General features: G+C 45.9%; 1 protein-coding gene across 1 annotated transcript in view; it reads left to right on the top strand.

Moving 5' to 3' along the window:
- Positions 1–22,758, top strand: part of LOC138637554 (V-type proton ATPase catalytic subunit A-like) — a 138,662-nt gene that overhangs the window by 102,966 nt on the left and 12,938 nt on the right. Inside the window, exons 10-13 of the mRNA XM_069726343.1 lie at positions 3,403–3,517; positions 4,572–4,635; positions 6,248–6,451; positions 7,968–8,062. Coding sequence (XP_069582444.1) covers positions 3,403–3,517; positions 4,572–4,635; positions 6,248–6,451; positions 7,968–8,062 — 478 coding nt within the window. The remainder of the gene's footprint in view (positions 1–3,402; positions 3,518–4,571; positions 4,636–6,247; positions 6,452–7,967; positions 8,063–22,758) is intronic.

The raw sequence follows: 22,758 nt of genomic DNA, 5'->3' as shown, positions 1-22,758 counted from the left end.
CTGTCCGCAATAAATGACAGCAGGAGAGAAACAAAGCCCCGCAATAAGTGACTGCTATGGAGAGCCAACAGTCAGCAATAAGTGACAGCAGGCAAGTGTTAAAGCTCTGCAATAAGTGACCGCAGGTGAGAGCCGAAGCTCCACAATAAGTGTTATGGACTGACCTGGGTTGGAACAGTGGAATTGCAACCACTAGGGGCAGAAGCGGCAGGTAGCATAGTCAGGGATAACTAGGGAGTCGATACACAGGAGTAGCAATGTAGTTTTAAGGAGCAGGGGTTCGTACAAGGAGCAGCAATAGAATCTTGAGGATAAGCAGCAGGTGAAAGGAAGCTTGACTAGAGGCTGGTAGCTCAATAATCTTGTAAAGAAGGTTCAAGTATTTGGGTTAACACGGGACTGTCCAGCGAGCTGACTTGCATGCAGGGAAGAACTGCCACCTGGTGCAAAAGAGCTGCTGGGTTAGAATCCTGATAATGTCCGCAAGCAAGAGTCAACACAGTCCACAATAAGTGACCACAGGCGAGAGCTGAAGCTCTGCAATAAGTTACTGCAGGCGAGCACCGACAATCCGCAATAAGTGACCACTGACGAAAGCTGACAGTCCCCAATAAATGACCCCAGGTGAGAGACGATATTCGCAATAAGTGACTGCAGGCGAGAGCCAAAGCTCTGCAATAAGTGACAGCAAAAGAGAACTGACAGTACGCTATAAGTGACCTCAGGCGAGAGCCAAAGCTCTATGATAAGTGACCACAGGCGAGAATCGAGAATCAATAGTCTGCAATAAGCAAACCCAGGAGAGATCCAACGGTACAAAGTGCCTGAGCATTACAGACCTCCAGCAGTGACTAAATTCCTATTAATGTGGATTACTATTCCAGAGATGACTCCAGCTGTGATTGACCCATCAGACTGTTTTGCAATGAATATCCGATAATTGGGCAAAAAGTATGGTATCTCCTAACCAATAATTAAATCATCCTATCAAAAAACTGAAGAACTCTATTAAAAATTATAAATACAAATCTTTATTAAACACATTATTAATTCATTAAAACATGAGGGTTATAAGGTAGTACATGACTGGACAACACATGGTAGATTTTGGTAAGAAGTGGTATCAATTCATATAGTATCAAAAAGATTTTTATTACATGATTTAAAAGTGGGAGTTGCTCTGATGTGTTGATAGGATACTATTCCATTTATTGCCACTAGATAGCAGTGCAATAAGTATACAGCAGGGGTGTCAAACTGCAATCCTCAAGTGCTGCAAACAGGTCATGTTTTCAGGATTTCCTTGTACTGCACAGGTGATAATTTAATCACCTACACACATAATGATTACAGCACCTTGTGCAAAGCTAAGGAAATCTTGAAAACACGCATGGTTTGCGGCCCTCGAGGAATGCAGTTTGACACCCCTGGTATACAGTTCTGGCAAAAATTACGAGACCACTACAAAATGTTCAGTTTGTTTGATTTTTCTCTTTGTAGGTATATTTACTGACAACATGTCTCCGAATTTCCGAGCAATAAATTTAGTATTTTTTTTCTGACAAAGAAAAATGGTCAAAATGAAAAAAAACCCAGTGCTTTCAGACCTCAAATAATGCAAAGAAAACAAGTTCATAGTCATTTAGAAACAACAGTACTAATGTTTTAACTCAGGAAGGGTTCAGAAATCAATATTCTATGGATATCCATGATTATTAATCACATATTTCATGCGTATTAACATGCTTTCCACCAGTGTTTCACACTGCTTTTGGGTGACCTTATGCCACTCCTGGTACTAAAAATGTAAGCAGTTCTTCTTTGTTTGATGGCTTGTGACTATCCATCTTCCTCTTGATTACATTCCAGAGGTTTTCAATGGGGTTCAGGTCTGGAGATTGGGCTGCCCATGACAGGGTTTTGATGTGGTGGTCTCTTAACTTTTGCCAGAGCTGTATATGACCATCTAATGTACTTTTCAGCAAATTTTGTGCAATGTATTAACAATGGAGGTATATAAATATAATGTCTTTTTCCACCTGTATTTAAACTATTTTGGTATAATCAGATACTATGTGAAGTTCCACATCCATATACTGAAGACGGCTTTTATGAGAACAATTATGTAATAAAAATCTTTTTGATACTATATGAATTGATACCACTTCTTACCAAAATCTACCATGTGTTGTCCAATCATGTACTACCTTATAACCCTCATGTTTTAATGAATTAATATTGTGTTTAATAAAGATTTGTCTATTATTATTTTTAATTTTTAATAGAGTTCTCCAATTTTTTGATAGGATGATTTGTTTTGTAATGAGGCTGTGAAGCCCAGAACCGATTGCGCCACCAGTAGCACAAAAGATAATGGACATGGCAACTGCAGAGCTATGACCTCTGATGGCCTTTGATGAATGACTGCTGCTTCCTAAGGCCCCATAGAGCATTTCATTATGGACTTATATGGACGATAGTGAATCTAGCGAGTCTTGTTGTATTGTCCATGTCTAGAAGACTGAGCTGCAATCTTCACTGTGATGGTGTAGCGGTGCCTGAACAATAACGCCGGGCAGGACTCAAATATGGTACAGTAAACAAGGAGGCAGAAATTAAGACTAACAGTTCTTGGAATGATAACATCAATAATAGATACAAGCAGAGATAGCTGGAGCATGTCACACAGGCTGCGCTCCAGCAATGGCAAAGCAAAGTTCAATATAAACAGTATAAACAATTTCTACAACTTTCAGACTACTCTCTTCTAAATTCTTAACTGGCTTCCAATAATCAGGCCGTGCTGCTGCAGCATCATACCTAAAAAAGCCTGCTCTACACCCCAAGATAGGTGAACATCGGTGTCTCACTCATAGTTTTGTAGACCTTAGGAGAAAGTTTGTTAGCTGCTGCTTGGTCCTGGTGTAGTGGTGCCAAGTTTGTTGATTGAGTTGAGCTCTTTCTTCAGGTTAACTGATCCATCTTCTTCTGGATCCTGGCAAGTCTCGTTCCCACTTTCACTGTTGAGAGATTGCTGGTACCAGTATTTTGTTTCCTCTCTCAGGTTACAGGCGCTCAGGGAGAACTACTTGGCTGTGCAATGCGACTTTCCTTCTGACATGGTCCTTTTGATCAACCTTGAAGCAGTTAGTTCATTTACCAGTCTCTCATTGTTAGGGCACATTTAAAGTCCTGCCTGTCTCTCACAGACACAAAGCTCCCTCTCCACTTCCTGGTCCTTGCTTAAAACCAACACACAGCAAGCTGCATGGGAGAAAGAACTAGACCAAGTGCACACAAATCAGAGGGGAGCATTGTCTCTTAAAGTCACGGTGTAGTTCAGCTCTTAGCAGAGGCTGACCCCTACAATGGGCATGATTCTGACTTGTTTATGTTCTACAGACAGCGGCTATCCTGCCTACCTTGGTGCCCGTCTGGCATCCTTCTATGAGCGTGCTGGAAGAGTACGATGTCTTGGGAGCCCTGGCAGAGAAGGAAGTGTCAGCATTGTTGGAGCGTGAGTTCTGCTCTTAGCAAATACGTATTTTCTATGACTAGATATTGGTTGTCTTCATCACCCATCAGTTGCTACCGATACACAAACACCATGTCTATTCATTTTAACCTGATAATCCAGAAGACGTCATGTCAGTAGTAACCACCACATGTCTCACTGCCTCCACCTATGGAAATCTAGACCAGTGGGTCACACACTGATGTCCAACAATGACTCCCTACATTGCCCCCACACCTCACTGCCACCACATATGGACATCTGGACCAGGGGGTCATACACCGATGAACAACAGAGACTCCTACATGCCCCATACCACAGTGCCTCCACCTATTGACATCTGGACCAGTGGGTCATACACTGATGCACAACACAGACTCCCTTCATGCCACACACCTCACTTCCTCCACCTATGGAGATCTGGACGAGTGTGATACACTGATATGCAGCACAGATCCCCTAATTGCTCCCACACATCACTGCCTCCACCTATAAAAATCTGGACTAGTGAGTCATACACCAATGTACAACACAGACCCCCTACATGCCTCACACCTCACTGCCTCCACCTATGGACATCTGGACCAGTGGGTCATACACCGATGTAACATACAGACTCCCTACATGCCTCACACCTCACTGCCTCTACCTATGGCCACCTATGGAGATCTGGACTAGTGGGTCATATACTGATATACAGCACAGAATCCCTACATGCCTCACACCTCACTGTCTCCACCTATGAAGATTTGGACCAGTTGGTCATACACCAATGTATAGCACATTGTAACCCCGAAGTCACAGGGTTAATTTTCCACTGCACAAACCAAACTAACCTAACCCTAACCAAACTCAGACATTTAGGTTCTGATAGTAATGTAAAAAAAACAAAAAGCTACTAAATTGAACTATAAAACAACAGAAGGAGCTCCATATTGAGCATCATAAGAGTCTCTTCTGCCTGGGTCTCATGTTTGTCCACATTTGTCATTTATCAGAAATTAGGATTTTTTTTATTACAGTGGTCAGTGCTTTACTCTTATGTCTGTTGTTTCAGAGTATCTCCACCTGGAGGTGACTTCTCCGACCCAGTCACATCGGCTACTCTGGGCATAGTACAGGTGAGGAATGGGCAACACTCTGTCAGTCATTGTAGCTCTATTTTGCAGCTAAGAGCGAGACCCTGAGTCAATGAGAGCAGGTTTGGGTATGGTGCACACAAGTCTCTGGTGTAAAAGTTGACAGTTACCATCATGTCACAGGACTTCCGAAACAGATAGGACCACCAATATCTGACAATAGAATAAATTGTCCAAAAAAAGTCAAGAAATTGGGTGGCAGGCAGAAACCTCACAATTATCTGAGGTCATAATAAAGAGTCTTAGTGAACCAATGAAAGTGACCTAGAGATGACTACATTAAAGGCATCTGATGGAAACCACCAGGTAAAATTCATTCTACATGTGGTGTGTTCCTCAAAACTTCTACATGTCCTGTTTCCTGTTTTACAGTCATCACTTCACCTCCAAATCATGAGTTAATCCTGCAAATACAAACCCCACAACTGTATATGTGTAATCCAAGGTCATAGAAATTGTCATGCCTGCACTCGCCGCTGCTCTCACCGCTGCTTCCTCCGCTGCACTCGCCCTGCCTCCCAATACTTACCGCTCCGTTCCGGCACCTCGGCTTCCAGCTGGTCGTGGGTCCCAGTGTCTCTTTCCCGCACTGTCAGTCTCTTGGCCACATGCGCCTTAGGCCGCAGGCGCGCGCTCTGCCGGCTCTTTAGCTTGCAGAATCTGACCCAGAACAAAGGCTGTTCCTATCAGATGCTGCCACTAGGTATATCAGGCCACTCTCCCCTAGTGGAGGCACCAGATAATTGTGTGTGCTTTGGCATATTCAAGTTTAGGACGCTTTTGTGGGTATCTGTCCACTAACTCTGATTAATCTAAGCTTATTTTCCCAGCAATCACCGGTTCTTTCTGCCTCTGTACTCTCTGATCCTGCTCTGTCCTAGTCTTCCTCCGCCTCCTGGCCCCCCGCTCTGTGGACCTTTTCCCTCTCTCAATCCCATACCCCGGTGCCATTGGTACTTCTTCCTGAACTCACTGTACCCACTCGGCTATCTTGGTTCCTGTCTCCTTGCTATCCTGCCTACGGCTCTCCCACTAGCTCCTACTTCTTTTTACCCTCTGCTTCTCTACGAGCCGCCCCTCTTGGTACTAGCTGTCACAGTATCCGACTCCTACTCCTAAAGATCCCAATATAGGGGTCGGTTTCACCTGGTTCGCTCACCTGGGAGAGCTTCGGTGCCGCGACCCAGAGGGTCCACTCTCCTAGGCGGCACAGAAATCCAAATTCTACCAAACCAAGACCATCTTCTTCAGAAGTCCCTTATCAACTTAACGTACCCCAGAATTTTTTTTTATTATTAAGGGTAATGGAAGTTTACCAGATAAATCCAATGGCTTCATCAGAATCCCTAGACAGCCGTGTTGCATCAGAATGATAACCAGTGGGGATCAGGAGACTATCATCTCCTGTGTGTCCAAAGACTTGACCTATTAATGTCTTTTTCAGAAGCATAACATGAGGCCATCATGTCTCTTGGGGTATTCACTGGTCACTGTGATGAATATGATTTATTGTAAACTTCTTAGAAAGAGGGCATGGCAGGCACAGGAGAATACAGGTAATGGCAGTCTCATCTGATTTTGTGTCTCCTCATAGGTTTTCTGGGGTTTAGACAAAAAGCTGGCACAGCGGAAGCATTTTCCCTCAGTGAACTGGCTCATCAGTTACAGCAAATACATGAGGGCACTGGACGAATACTACGAGCGGAACTTTCCTGAACTCGTACCTCTCAGGACAAAGGCCAAGGAAATTCTTCAAGAAGAAGAGGACTTAGCAGAGATTGTCCAGCTGGTGGGAAAGGTAAGTGATGGATGAAGTCCAGGTGAGGTCTACACACCACTAATGGAAAAGGTAAGCAGATAACTGCTTGTTTTACATGAGTGATGGCTTGGGCCCAGGTGAGGTCTACACAACACTGGTGGGACAATTGAGCAGACTACTGGTTTGTAATGGGTTAGTGATGGATGGGGCCCAGGTGAAGTCTATATACCACTGGTGGGAAAGGTGAGCAGACCGCTTTTTTGTACTAGGTTAGTTATGGATGGATCTTAGGTGATGTCTATACACCACTGGTGAGAAAAGTGAGCAGAGCACAGATTCGTAGTGGGTTAGTGATGGATGGAGCCCAGGTGAGATCTACACACCACTGGTGGAAAAAGTGAGCAGACCACTGATTCATGGTGTCTTAGTGACGGCTGATGCCCAATTGAGGTGTACAAAACCACTAATAGGAAAGGTGAGCAGACCATAGGATTGTGGTGGATTAGTTAAGGATGGAGCCCAAGTTCTACAGAGATTATTTAGTATTATGTAAAGGGGGTATGCCATCATGTGATTGCTGTATGACCCTTTCATGAGGGACGTATGGAGGCTGTATAGACATTATCTTAAGGCAGACGTTGTGTTCAAGTTCATACTGGCCTGATAATGGACCTGAATATGGAAAAATCTTGATACTAACAGTATGCATCTTGCAGGTTGTTGGTCTTGGCTGATACTTCTACATATTGGACTCTTTCTGTGCTTTAATTGTTTTGCATTCATCTGAATCCAGATTTTTCTGTTGTTGAATCTCAGCGGTTTTAGGATGAGGCCCAATGTCTTGTCTTCAGGGTGCTCTATCTTAAGGCTACTTTCACACATCAGGTTTTTTGTTTCAGGCTAAATCCGGCTCTTTGGAGAAAAACCGGAATCGGAAAAAATAAAAACCGGAACTGGTTTTTCCCCCATTGACTTGTATTAGCGCCGGATTGCGCCGGATGGCTCAGCGTTTCTTCCGGGTTTTTTTCCTGATCCGGCGAACATTCGATTCCGGCGTCTGGAAAAAAGTCTACTGTAACGTTTTTTGTCTCCGGCGAAAAAGCCTGAAGATCCGGCGCTTCTGGCTGTTTGCTAGAATGGAAGCCTATGGGAGCCAGATGGTGCCGGATCCAGAAAAAGGCAGATCCGGCGGCCTGATCCGGTTTTTTAAACTGAGCATGCTCCAATTTTTTTTTTATCCAATAATCTAGATAGGCTAGCCGGATCCATCAAAAAAACGGATCAGTCGCATCAGTTTTTCACAATCTGCGCCGGATCCAGTTTTTCCAACATTCGCCGGATTTAGCCTGAAACAAAAAACCTGATGTGTGAAAGTAGCCTAAGAATCACCTATGATCTGGAGTAAAACATGACTATGACGCATGATAAGATTAAGAAGCTGAGACTACCACAAATGAGAGAAACCCAGCTGCTCACCCTAAGCCTCTCCCATAATTGTGAAGGCTGTTCAATGTGATAAGTTACTGATGTCCTCTGTCCTCATTCCAACCCATAGGGTTCCCTGGCAGAATCCGATAAAATTACATTGGAAGTTGCGAAATTGATAAAGGATGACTTTCTCCAGCAGAACGGATACTCTGCCTATGACAGGTAATGTGTCCATGGCTTCTGTTTCACAACCTGCTGCTTGTCAATTTTTGTCTGATTACACTGGTCAACGCAATTTTTTTGGCGAAAGGTTTTAAAACATATTTTAAGTCAATTTTGGCTGCTGATTACGAATATGAACTCGTTTTTGGCTATCACATCAGGATTTCGAGATATTTTCAATTTTTGATGAAAATTACTCCTAATGTTTTATGATAAAAACACATGATTTTCGGTGCTACATTTTGTATATTTTTAATCAAGGAATAACAAAGATTGCAAAGTCTATGTACAGCAAATCAAATATACTCACAGAATTAAACTACAAAATATAAAAACACATATATATGGCACACAGATGAATGACAAATGGCAGTTATTTGAACTTTCTTTTCTTGGCTGATCTGTGATGTACAGCTTCTGGGTTGTCTCTCATCAAGCTCCAGCAATAGTCAGCCATCATATGTGAGTCCCACCGGCCTTGATACCGTTCTTCCATTGTTTTAATGTCCTGATGAAAACGCTCCCCTTGTTCCTCGCTCACATCCCTAAGGTTCTCTGGAAAAAAGTCCAAATGGCTGTGTATATAGTGAATCTTGATACTCATTCTACATCCAAGATTTTGCAGACTCATTAGTAGCTCTTCCACAATCTCTTCATAGTTGTCTGCTTTCTTATTCCCTAGAAAATTCTGCACCACATTACAAAATGCATTCCAAGCTCTTTCTTCTGTCTCATTCATTGATGTGATAAAATCTGGGTCTCTCATAAGTGTTCTTATTTGAGGTCCATCAAATATTCCAGCCTTTTTCTTCTCTTTACTAAGACCAGGAAAAGTTGAACATATATAGTTAAAGCATTCTCCACTGTGATTGAGAGCTTTGACGAACTGCTTCATCAATCCAAGTTTTATGTGTAAGGGAGGAAAGACAATGTCCTTACTATCCACTAGAGGATCATGGATGACATTCTTATCGCCTGATGCCAAACTCTGTCCCTGAGGCCATTCAGTTTTCACCCAATGCTCTGCTGGAGCTCTACTGTCCCAGTAGCACAGAAAACAAGGGTGTTATCATAACAAATGGGAATTATGTATAGTCAAAGAAAACAAAGATATTCTCACATTTATTGGGAGAGTAAATGAAAACTAAATTTACCTTAGTGAACCGTATAAACCGGCACTTTTCATACACTACTTATATTTATCATGGAATTCTTGAAAATGGGCTATATACCTATAGCGCAAAAAAGTGATGTGATAGAGAAATTATAAGATCAGATTTGAATTCAGCACCCTCAAATTAGTCTAAAACTGTTCTTAATGTCCATGCCAGAATTTTTTTTTTTTGTAGACCAGTGTTATAGTACCAGAGTTACATATAGTGGGGAAAAAGTATGTAATACACCGCCGATTTTGCAAGTTTTCCCACCTTCAGAGAATAAAGAGATCTATAACTTTTATCATAGATTATCCCACTGTTATTTATGACGTATACTTTGGCTTGATTATATGGATCTGGTCCACTCTTAATTCTCTAACCAAGATAAACAGAGACCACTCCTCTGCTTCACACCTGAATGCACTTTGTAGCACATATATTGCATAGCTCAAGTCTGCAAAGACTTTAGTCTGCTGTGTGTATCCTATAAGTGTGTCCTAGAAGTGTGAAGATTAATGTAGAATTAAAACCAGAATTGAACCAGAAGGGAACTGAAGGTAACTTGACACAGTCACTGTAAACAATGTTTCTGTTTGTTTTCACTTTCACCCATATAATCCTTCCCTTTCTGCTAACTCCCCTAATCCCTACTCCTAGTAAGAAACTGTTCATCTCTTCTTCATCCATCTCACCTCCTCCTCAGAACTGTTCCTCAACATACAATCCTCTGTCTCCAAGCACAGACAGCCGTCTCATTCCCTCTCCTGCTCCCACCTGCTAACACTTTCTCTGCTCCTTCTCACTGCTGGTGATATCTCTCCAAATCCAGGTCCTCCTCACCACATCCCCAAAGTCAGTTCTAACTCCCATCTATGCTTCATCACAAATTTCCGTAACCTCTCTAACCTTACACCCATTCACTCAGCCCACTCTTCCCCAGTCCCACTAACAGGAGCTCTGCGGAACTCTCGCTCTGTTCACAACAAGCTTTCCTATATCCACGATCTTTTTGTTACTACCAAACTTTCCTTCCTCGCCATCACCGAAATCTGACTCATCCCCTCTGACACAGCCTCTCCTGCTGCACTTTCGTATGGTGGCTTCCACCTTTCTCACACACCCTGCCTCAGCAGCAAGCATGGTGGAGGAGTTGGTTTTCTCCTGTCAGATAACTGCTCCTTCACCCCAATCCCACTGCCACCCTCTGTTACCCTCCCTTCCTTTGAGGTGCACTCTGTGTGCATCTACTCCCCCTCCAACCTCCAACTGACTGTCATTTACCACCCCCAGGGCCTGCTACCACCTTCTTTGGACACTTTACCACCTGGCTTCTTCATTTCCTTTCTGCGGACATCCCCACTATCATCATGGGTGACTTCAACATCCCCATTGACACTTCCCTCTCAGCTGCCACTAAACTTCTATCTCTCACTTCCTCCTTCGGCCTCACTCAATGGTCTTCTGCAGCCACTCACAAAGATGGTAACACACTAGACCTCATCTTCACCCGCCTCTGCTCCCTATCTAACCTCTCTAACTCACCTCTTCCTCTTTCTGACCACAATCTACTTACATTCTCTTCCCTCTCCACTCCTTGTCTCCAACCCCCTCACAACTTTGCACACCCTCGCAGAAATCTTAAACACCTTGATCTACACTCACTCTCTGAATTCCTCCTCCCTCTCACAGACATAAGTTCCCTACACAATGCGGGTGATGCTGCCGCTCTATATAACACCACAATAGCTGTAACTTTGAGATCTCTTGCCCCTCTCACACATACCAAAGCTCGCAAAAAAAACAGACAGCCCTGGCACACCAGCCTGACCAAAGAACTGAGGCGAGCTTCCAGGGCTGCTGAGCGGAGATGGAAAAGATCCCACTCCAATGAGCACTTCATCGCATTCAAACAGTCCCTCACTACTTTCAAAACCACACTCGCCACAGCGAAACAAACCTTTTTCTCATCTCTCATATCCTCCCTGTCTCACAACCTTAAACAGTTATTCAAAACCTTAAATTCTCTTATCCATCATCCAGCACCTCCTCCCACCCCACTTATCTCAGCTGAAGACTTTGCCTCAATTTTCAAGCAGAAGATTGATAACATCAGAGACAGTTTTTGTCGACAACCCCCTGAGCCCTTCCTCCCAACTGCCCAGCCCTGCACCTCCAAAACCAACTTCTTCACCATTACAGAAAATCAACTCTCCACTCTACTCTCAAGATCGCATCTAACCACATGTGCACTTGACCCAATCCCATCCCACTTCTCCCCAAACCTCGCCACAGTCTTCATCCCAACCCTAACCCATCTCTTCAACCTATCACTGACAACTGGTGTTTTCCCCTCAAGCTTTAAACATGCCTTAATCACCCCTATCCTCAAAAAGCCCTCTCTTGACCCATCCCCTGTACCTAACTATTGCCCTATATCACTTCTCCCCTATGCCTCAAAACTACTGGAACAACACATCCATCTTGAACTGTCCTCCCATCTCTCTTCCTGCTCCCTCTCCGACCACTTACAATCTGGCTTCCGGTCACACCACTCCACTGAAACTGCCCTAACTAAGGTCACCAATGACTTATTAACCACCAAGAGCAAGCAACACTACTCTGTCCTCCTCCTCCTGGACCCTCCTCTGCCTTTGACACAGTGGACCATTCCCTATTACTACATACCCTTTCATCCCTTGGCATCACAGACTTGGCCCTATCCTGGAACTAGTCATACCTAACAGACCGGACATTCAGCGTCTCCCACTCACACACCACCTCCTCACCTCTCCCCTATCTGGCGAGTCCCACAAAGTTCAGTCCTAGGGCCCCTTCTCTTCTCCATTTACACCTTTGGCCTGGGACAGCTCATAGAATCTCATGGTTTTCAGTATCATCTCTATGCTGATGATACGCAGATTTACATCTCTGGACCAGATATCACCACCCTACTAACCAGAATCCCTCAATGTCTGTCCGCTATTTCATCCTTCTCCGCTAGATTTCTAAAACTTAACATGGACAAAACAAAATTCATCATCTTTCCCCCATCTCATGCGACCCCCCACCCCCAACAAACCTATGCATTACAGTAAACGGCTGTCCACTCTCCCAAGTCCCACAAGCTCTCTGCCTCGGGGTAATCCTTGACACCGATCTCTCCTTCAAACCGCATATCCAAGCCCTTTCCACTTCCTGCCGCCTTCAACTCAAAAATATTTCACGGATCCGTACATTCCTAAACCAAGAATCTTCAAAAACCCTAGTCCATGCCCTCAACATTTTCCGCCTCGACTACTGTAACCTCCCACTCTGTGGCCTCCCCTCTAACACTCTCGCACCCCTCCAATCTATTCTAAACTCTGCTGCCCGACTAATTCACCTGTCCCCCCGCTATTCCCTGGCCTCTCCCCTCTGTCAATCCCCACACTGGGTTCCTATTGCCCAGAGACTCCAGTACAAAACCCTAACCATGACATACAAAACCATCCACAACCTGTCTCCTCCATACATCTGTGACCTCATCTCCTGGTCTTTTCCTGCACGCAACCTCCAATCCTCACAAGATCTCCTTCTCTACTCCAATCTTATCTCCTCTTCCCACAATCGCATACAAGATTTCTCTCGCGCATCACCCCTCCTCTGGAACTCTCTACCATAACATATCAGACTATTGCCTACCATTGAAACGTTCAAAAAGAACCTGAAGACCCATCTCTTCAGACAAACCTACAACCTGCAGTAACCACCGATCAACCAAACCGCTGCACGACTAGCTCAACCCTCACCTACTATATCCTCACCCATCCCTTGTAGATTGTCAGCCCTTGCTGGCAGGGTCCTCTCTCCTCCTGTACCAGTTGTGACCTGTATTGTTTAAGGTTATTGTACTTGTTTTTATTATATATACCCCTCCTCACATGTAAAGCGCCATGGAATAAATGGCGCTATAATAATAAATAATAAGAATAATAATAATCATAATAGATATACTTCACCTGTGAGAGACAGAATCTAAACATAAAATCCAGAAAATCACATTGCATGATTTTTTACATAATTAAATTGCATTATATTACATGAAATAAGTATTAGATACAATAGAACAGCTTAATATTCTGCTTGTGATATAGACAGGCCTCCATTCTGTGAAATATACATCCATCCTGTATAATGTAGGAAAGGCCTCCAACGCCGTGTAACATAAGAGAGTCCTCCATCCCCTGTAATATAGGAGAGGCCTACATCCTGTGTAATGTAGGAAAGGAGAGGCCGCCATCATAAGTAAAATGTGGGAGGCCTCCATTCTGTGTAATATAGAAGAGGCCTCCATCCAGTCTAATACAGGAGAGGCCTCCATCTCATGTAATATAAGAGAGGCCTCCATCCCATGTAATATAGGCGAGGCCTCCGTCCTGTGTAATATAGGAGAGGCCTTCATCTCATGTAATACAGGAGAGGCCTCCATCCCGTGTAATATAGGAGAGGCCCCATCCCATGTAATATAGGAGAGGCCTCCATCCCGTGTAATATATGAGAGGATTTCATCATGAGTAAAATAGGAGAAGCCTCAATCCTGTTTAATATAGGACAGGCCTCCATCCATTCTAATATAGGAGAGACCTCAATCCATTGGAATATATACGAGAGGCCGCCATCATGTGTAATATAGGAGAGGCTTCCAACCCTTGTAATATACAATAGGCCTCCATTGTGTGTAATGTATAAGATGCCTCCATTCCGTGTAATATATAGGAGTGGCCTTCATATCGTAAATGATATCATAGAAATTATTAAGATCTCTGAAGCCACTTGTGACCCATTGACCCTTTTCCCTCCTCCCCTCTCGCATAGATTTCAAGTAAGGAAAAAAAAATAGCTGACAGTTTGAGTCACTTAGAAATAGGATGGTACAGTGGACATAAAAAAGTAGGAAAGTGCGTATAGTTGAATAGTGACAATCCTAATTAAAATGCAGTCACCTCCTTTTTGAAGTAACAGACTGTGCCAGAGCAGCGACAATGATGATTGGACAGGTAATTAAGGCAGGATATTTAGTGTCTTTCCATAATGTACATCCTGCAAAGCTTTGTCCCTCAAGGGAAGTATTATATCTTATATTATATCCACAATAGCCTGCCCAGAAAATTATGAATATTGGTGATTGTATAGATTCGATAGTGATCGGACATACATTTTCAGCTTCAGGATGAATCAGGGAAGAAGATGCATATTTTGTCATAACTGACTCTTGCCTGTAAGCCACAAATCAATAGTGGGCAGATCACTGACAACAGCCATGTCATATTTGGTCTCTGCGGAAGGTAAAATCTCATTAAAAAATGTGGCGGTGATGTTGGACTTTTGCGATCATCAGGAGTGAAGATATTGCATAAGTTGGGAATTTCATAAAATCCTGGAGGGCTGATGACATCCCACAACCAGGCCCATGTGAGGTCATAACAGGGAGGTGTGTGGGTGTAACTCAGGGGCTGATAAAAGGTCAAGACAAATTATGATCTGTGTTCAATCATGAAGATACATACCGGCATAGGCTTCTTCCCGTTTACCAGACGTTTTAAATCTGATTGCTTCCATCCTCTAAACTGAATCACCTCTGTGAATGGCCTAGTAAGTTATTTTGTTAATCCTGTTTTATTTTATGTAATTGTATATGCTGTATTATTTTGTCTCCGTTGTAAAATATTTGTATATTTTTTTATAAACACTGCCTAATGTTTTGAATTAAACATAAAATGTAATCGTTCTGTTCCATATGTTCTGTACCCTGAAACCGTACGCTACCAGAACATGCCTCTATTCAGCCTGTAATAAAACATGAGTAGTGGTGGCAGGGAGTGGTCTTGGGCTATTGTGGAGTTTGCAGTATCTGTATCAGTGGTATATGCATATATTCAATTTGTTGGAATCAGATTTGTAAATAAAATTTAATAGTTCTGTTCCATATGTTCTGTAACCCACACCCTGAAGCCATACGCTGCCAGAACCAGAATTCTCTTCTGCCCTGGTATAACCAGCAGACCAAGGATACTCATATTTCCATCTGTACAATGAGACAGATTGACCCCCACGGGTAAAACCAAGCACCAAATGATTGCTGAACTGTTGCAAGGTGATGCAGAGCCAGTCAGTCACCTAAGAACTGATGAATGGCAGGCCAGCCAAGATGTAGGTGATGCTGCTGCAGAGGTCATGCTTGTGAATGCCAGCCATACCCGCAACCAGGGTAGTGTGGACCACCACCTGCAGATGGCTTTGCAGAAACTCAACTCAGATGATCGCGAGGCACGACTGCAGATGATTCTGACATTCCAGGAACGAGCTGAGTGAGAGCGACAGGCCCAAGCCAAGTGTCAGTGCCAGCTAGAGATAGCCAAGATCCAGAGATCTTCCTCATCGAGCAGTGAGTCTAGCAATGCTAACCTCTTTAAACCCTGTCATGAGCATTTTCCTGAAATGGACAAGGACGGGGACTTGGGCATCTTTCTGCGGGGGTTTGAAGAAGCCTGCAGGCAATACCAGTTGCCACCTGAGGACCAGTGGGCCCGATATTTAACCCCAGGGCTCAGAGCAAAAGCTCTGGAGGTGTTTGCTTCTCATCCTTGAGACCAAGATGGAGACTATGAGGCCATCAAACAGGACCTTACAAAAATGTACCAGCTAATACCAGAGGTGTGCCGCATAAAGTTCCAGACCCTTCAGCGGGCTCAGAACTAACTTTGAACAGAGGATCCAAGGACTGTCAGTCACCACCTTCAAGGACCTGAAGGTGAAAGTCCAGTTCTTTCATCTTTGCCTGGTGGAGGTGCATCAGTTCGTGCTGGACCAGGAGCCAAAGGAGCCCACCAAGGCCGCGTAGATCAGAGATACCTATGAGGCCAACCATACACCTGAAGTGCAGAAGTCAGCTGTCTTCAGCTGAAAAGGTGGTAAGCCAACAACCACCCCCAGTGCCCCTATGAGCCCGCCTTCAGAGGCCTTCTTTCTGCACCCAGCCTGTATCTGACTCCCACTGGTGCTATACATGCAATTGAATTGGTCACATCAGCCTCACCTGACATCAGTGGCAGGAGAAGAACCCCATACACATGACTGTTCTTTTTGAGGGGGAGAGGTTGAGAGGGTCTGTGAAAACTTGCTATCAGTTACCATGGTTGGTACCGTCACTATGGGGCTCAAGGACACCAAAGCCGGATAAATCCTTTTCCGCCCCGAGTTTGTGTCCCCTGAAGAACTTATCCCTGGGAAAACCCTGACTGTCACCAGGATTGGGGGTGTTCACTGACTTTTGCCAATGGCCCAGGTTTTCCTAGACTGGGATGCGGGGAGGGGGTTAAGGGAAGTCGGGGTGTCTGAGAACCTCCCCACAAATGTTCTTTTGAAATCTGATTTGGGAGGGTTGGTTGCCCAATACATTCCTGACAGCCTTCCCAGATATTGTAATTCCGATGTTTCAGATGTTGATTTTGTGAATGATGACATGATGCATGGTGATAATATGTGTTGTAGTACAGGGGAACTCTGCCATGTAATGCAGCAGGTGATGTTGCTGAGGATCCCCTAAAAGGAGCCAGCATGAGTGTTAAGGGAGATGGGAACAGGCATAGAGATCATGAATCTGCCCATGACTGACACATCTCCTAAGGTGTTGGGGAGGATGGGAAAGTGGTACCCACAGCAGGTCAGGCTGATGGGGAAGGGTTGTTATCCCCTAGGGAGACAGCCTGCATAGCTGCTGTCACCCGCAGTCAGAGTGCTAAGAATGCAAGTGACGTGCTTCCTTCCAGGCCCTCATCATCCAGAGGGATAACAGAACCAGTTGTGGACCCAGAGCAGGTCCCAGACGGTTCCAGTGAAGTTGATGACTTAACTTTGCTTCTGGCTCCCTTTAGCCAGGAGTTCCAAGGCAGCTCTGCGCTCAAATGTCAGTCTAGAATTGAGATACTGATTTGGCTCTTATCCCAAGTCATATTGCAAGACACGTTAAAGGGTTGATTGTGACTTGTAGGATCTCTACTTCCAATAGGTGGTGCTATAGAGTTCAAGTCTCTGAAGAGGCAATTTGCATGGTCTAGTCTAGAGACATTAAGGGACCTCACAGAGAAGCCAATCTCCGAGTCCGATAAGGAAAGGGTATTCTGGGACAAGAGGAGGTTGTATTGGGAAACAATTCCATGTAACCCTCAACAGGAGTGGATGAGGGAAAGACAGCTGGTCGAACCCTATCAGTTTAGGGAGGAGATGTTGCTTGTCGTGAATGAGATTCCACTAGCTGGACACTTGGAGCTCTGTAAAACCAAGGTCCAGCTGTCACACCACATCTATTGGCCCAAAATGGGGACAGATGTTGCCAACTACTGTGGCTCGTCTGTCAGATGTCAAAGAGTAGGGAAGTCCGGACCTGCGCCCATTGCTTCCCTGATCCCTTTGACGGTGATAGAGGATTATTGTGGACACCTTTGGCCTGCTGGCCATCCCCAGCAGCTCTGGAAAACAGTTCATCCTTACTGTCGGAGACTGTGCTGCGCAGTACCCTGAGGTAGTAGGAAGCTATGTCCTCAATTAGAACCGATAAGGTGGCAGATGCCTTTTTGGCCCTTTTTTCGTAAGAAGGATTTCCCAGTAGATCCTTACGAACCAGGGAACTCAGTTCATATCTAGGTTCATGGAAGCCCTCTGTCAGAAAATGCGAGTGCAGCACCCGGAATCGAGTCTGTATCACCCAGAGACTAATGGTTTGTGTGAATGATTCAATGGTACACTTAAGCATATCTTTAAACTGCTGGTTTAATCCCAGGGGCGTGACTGAGAGCGGTACCTCCCACACCTGCTGTTTGTCTACAGAGAGGTGCCACAGGCCTCAACAAAGTTTTCCCTCTTTGAGCTCCTGTTTGGCAGACAAGTCCGGGGGCCCCTGGGTCTGGTAATAGAATCCTGGGAAGGGGAACTGAGCACCCCTGAAATGTCCATCATAGAGTATGACATGCGGCTCCGTGACAAAATGCAGGCAATGACGTGGAGAGAATATGGTGCAGACCCAGTGTGTAAGACTGGGTTCCCATTGCGTTATGGGAACGCGCTTAACGGACAGCGTTGCACGGCAAAATTAACGCCGTGCAACGCGTCCGTTAGCGCGCCCATTCACGGCAATGGGAACGGACAGCACTAGCGCGTGCCGTGTTCGGCACGCGCTAGCGACGCGCCGGTGTTTCCTGGCGCGCCGCGGACGCTGCTTGCAGCGTCCGAGGCGCGCCCGCGGTCCGTTCCCCGCTCTCGCAGATCGGGGATCTGCGAGAGCGGGGACGTTACCGCGACCCCGGGACGCGGCCACAGTAAACACATTGCGTTAGCGCAACCCGCTAGTGCTAAACGGGTTGCACTAACGCAATGTGACCCTAGCCTAAGAAGGTGTGGGACCTAGTGCCAATGACCCAGAACAAGCTTGAGGTGCCTGGGAAAGTACCTCGTGCATCAGGGCCTCAATGATGTAAATTGACCACACCAGGAAGAGGCAGAAGAAGAAAGCCTTCCATGTCAACATGATTGTCACGGTGCACACCGTGCAGCCAACACTAACACTATGTCACGGATCTCAACGGTATGTCAAGGATCCTGGAGAGGATATCTGTATAGTCCCCACTACTCACCAATTTGTCACGAAGCGAGGTTGTTTGATTGCCCCTGGTTCCTTCTGAAGGGGATTTATCTATATCCGACTTCCCAGTTCCGGTTTGGAACTTGCAGCTCTCTGGCGCCCCCTTACCCTCAGGTCAGATTAGGTACTTCACCTAGGGTAATTAGTCGCCAGAAAGGCTGCCTGCTATGAACTGGCTATTGGGCTCACTGCAGCAAGGGCGATATAACTACTCCCACTCAGGCGGGAACAATAATTAACAATGTCGCCGGTCGCTGCAGAGATGCCCGATTGCACAGGACAAGGTACGCCACCACCAGCTCCGATTGCACCAAAGGTTAATGGGTCCAGAGCCTACTCAAATCAGTAGCGTAATTCACCTCAGAGGACACAGTTCGTATAGAGCAGAAGAGACAAGCTAGTAAAATTATATATTTCACTCCGTAAAAGATAGGCAGTATTTACAAAAATATTAAAAATATATTATACAGGAGACAATCATACTGTATGTACATTGCAACTACAAATAAAATAAGGATTAAAATAGAAGATTACACACTCACATTTTGTTTAAGTCTTTGCAGGCTAACCATGCTGGTTGAGGATCCAGACATCACAATGCATGACAAAGGGTCTTCCTGGATTAAGGTCCTAGGCAAGAATGAATGCTGGGCTCAGTGTAGTAACTTATCCTTCTGGGCTTGTGACATCCCTAAATGGGCTGAGTGATGATATGCACTGCTCTTGATTATTTATGTTCTAAGAGTCTGGAAACAAAGGCATTCCAAGCCCAAGGGGAGGAGGGAATGAGTGGCCCTACAGGGTTGGTTGTCTGCAGTTTAAAAGCCACACACTGCTCACACACTAGTCTCAAGTTACATAGTGTATCTATACCAGCAAATGCAGTGGGGGGAGAAAGAAGGGAGGTCGACTGTTTAGGACCATGGTCACACGCGCAACAATCTCTCAGACCATGGCATTTTACATTATCACGACAATAATGAAAGCTCATCATGACAGGGAACCTTGTGCCTTTCCTGTGTGTAGCTTTCCCGATGAAGGCGAGACAGAAGTCCTAGTGGATTTGCTGGCAGTAGCCCGGGACAGACATGCTATCGAGGACATGGAATTCAACCTTTAGCTATCCATGGATTAGAGATCACAGCTGCGGGTGGTTTTCCGTCCTTACTTGACCATCTTCAAAATTGTACCAGGGAGGAAACAGCTAGTCATCCACCAGGTGAACACAGGAAGTCACCCCTTAGTCTGGCAATCCACTTTCCATGTCTCCCTAGAGGTGCAAAGAGACATAAAGGCAATGATATATGAAATGTTATGCCTGGGTGTGATCCAAAGTTCCAAAAGTGTGTGGGTTTCACCTGTAGTCCTGGTCCCAAAAAAACGATTAAATATAAAATTTAATAGTTCTGTTCCTTTCGTTCTGTAACCTGCACCCCAAGATCATACGCTATCAGAGCAAGGCCTCCAGTGAACCTGTAATAAAACAAGACTGGTAGTCTTGGGCTATCGTGGAATTCGCACTGATTTTATCAGGGATCTATACATATGCAGCGCCCCAGAGATCTGGTCGTTGCAGTATGACACTCTGCCATTAAGGGGAGTGATGGTACGTCTGATGGCACTGAAGGAATTCCACTGACCAGGTATCACCAGCACACATTACACTTCACACTCCAGCCACTAGGGGGAGCAAAAGGCTTTATTTATTGGGCCCCTCCTCACACTGGTAAAACTAGGGGTTGGATAGAAAGTTAGTCAGAAGCTGACTGGGTTGGGTTCAGGCAACATCCCGTGGCAGGGGGTGTTGCAGGGAGAAGACACAGGGGGGTCCCTGTCAGGCGTGGAAACCTGGCAGGCACCTAGCGACCAGAACAGAACGTTACAGAACCGCGCCTGCACACCCCGCGGCAGTATCCTAAGAAAGAGACACGAAGCGAAGGATATTGTGAGACAGTAAGAAACGAGATCAAGCACAAAGGAGAGCCAGTAGGAGTCATGCCGTGAGACCGAGGCAACATCCTACTGAGGCACGTAGCCGGTGGCCGGAACACCGAGGGAGTAACTGACTCTACGCCTTACTTCAAACTCCACAGGACAGTTAATTATAGGTTGGCTGTCTCACCTAAACACCTATGAAGACATAGGGGGCAACAGTGGGAGAGGGGCGTCTCTAGGGTCCCGGAAGACCTCCAGGCCTTCCCGTCATACGGGTGCGTCCTAGCCATAACATACCTGGGGGACGTTGAACTAGAAACATCTGGAACACATTAGAAAGAACGAAAGAATGAGAACAGAAGTTGTGAGGACTATTCCGAATGCTCAGCAGGGTAGCACTACAACACACAGGCGCTATTGGTAGGCAACGATTTCCACCTGCAAAGGGAATTCTGGAAGTGCCCATCGGACCGGCCGGTTTCAGATAGCCCTGTTAAGCGTGCTCTGGATTGCGGATCCTGAAGTCTTCAGTAAAGAGATAAAGAGACTGCAACCTTGTGTCCTCGTTATTGACTGCACCTCACACCATCACCATCTACCTTACTGGGAAGCCCTGGAGACATACTTCACCTGTGGGAAGGTATACCATCCAGCTGCCATTCCATCACCCCAGCGGACCCCACAGCAGCGTCGGTCACCCTGACCGAACACCACAGGTGGCGTCACGAACCCCTGACAGACTATACCACCTTTATTGGACGCCCCTTAGCAGGGTCACGGACTGGTTATAGCCACTGTGACAGCTCCAGAACCGAACCAGAGAGGCCCGGTACCGAGAACGCGTGGCCCTGTGTCTGGGGGCGCTCCAACTTGGCGTCACGAACAGGATCGTACTTAAGCCTGAGAATCAGGTCATGTGTGCCTTGGAACTGTGATTGAAACGTGTTTGGACTGTGATTTATTGCAAAGACTGTGTATTGCAATTTGCCGCCAAGATTCCCGCAAAAACCGCCGCCATTGCCGCGCCACGAGGAGCGCAGGAGAAGAAGGGCGTGGAAGTGGGCGTGGACAAGCTGAAGAGTGCGAACGACAATGGCCGCCCAGTCTAAATATTTCTGTGCCTTGAGGACGTGCCCGTCAGCGGCCGAGATCCGCCTCCTGATCCTCAGAGGAGGGCGGAGACAAAGGAAGCGAAACCGCCCACGAAGGAGAGAGCGGGAAAAGGACAAGGAGGGAGAAGAAGTGAACCACGTGGGAGACGCCATGGCCAGCCGACCGGGATCAGAGCGTGGGGTCGGAGCAGAGGACTCCCCCAGCTACCCAGAGAGATACCGCGGTCAGGCCTCACCTGTTGGCCCCGACTTCCTGCAGGCTGGAGTGGACGAGCTCAGCGATCGACTCCGGCGGACGCAGCTGAGCACTGAGGCCGGGTAGAAGGAGATCGTCACCAGACGTCTGTCGGCAGCCTCATCTGGTCCGGAGCAAGAAAGAAGTTCCAGCGTTCCGAAGCCAGAAAGCAAGGCCCTGCTGAAAAGCGAGATACTGCAAACAGAGATGACGACGCCACAGCGCAAGGCCCCGCAGTCAGCGTTCCAGATCCCAGCGGAGACGGAGCAGGCCAGCACCGGAGGGACCGCATCTGAAGCAGGTATGAAAAACGACCCTGCCCCAGTGACAGAAGACCTACTGATAAGCTCCGTAGCAGTGCCACCTGCTGCCATGACTAAGACTAACTCTGAACTGACAAATCCTAATACTACTACCACAGTGGGCATTATTGCCGCTACTGAACCTACTACCAAAATTGACATTCGAACCCTGGTTATACCTGAAAAACCGATTAGTGACATTGATACCGCATCGGATGAGAAAAGAGATATGCAAAGCCATAAGACCCCCATCTGGAGTGAGGGAGCGCCTTATGTGGC

The sequence above is a fragment of the Ranitomeya imitator genome, chromosome 1 (assembly GCF_032444005.1).
Source record: "Ranitomeya imitator isolate aRanImi1 chromosome 1, aRanImi1.pri, whole genome shotgun sequence".
Lineage (NCBI taxonomy): Eukaryota > Metazoa > Chordata > Amphibia > Anura > Dendrobatidae > Ranitomeya > Ranitomeya imitator.
Note: the sequence above shows the minus strand (reverse complement) of the source record. Positions and strands in the feature narration are given on the sequence as shown.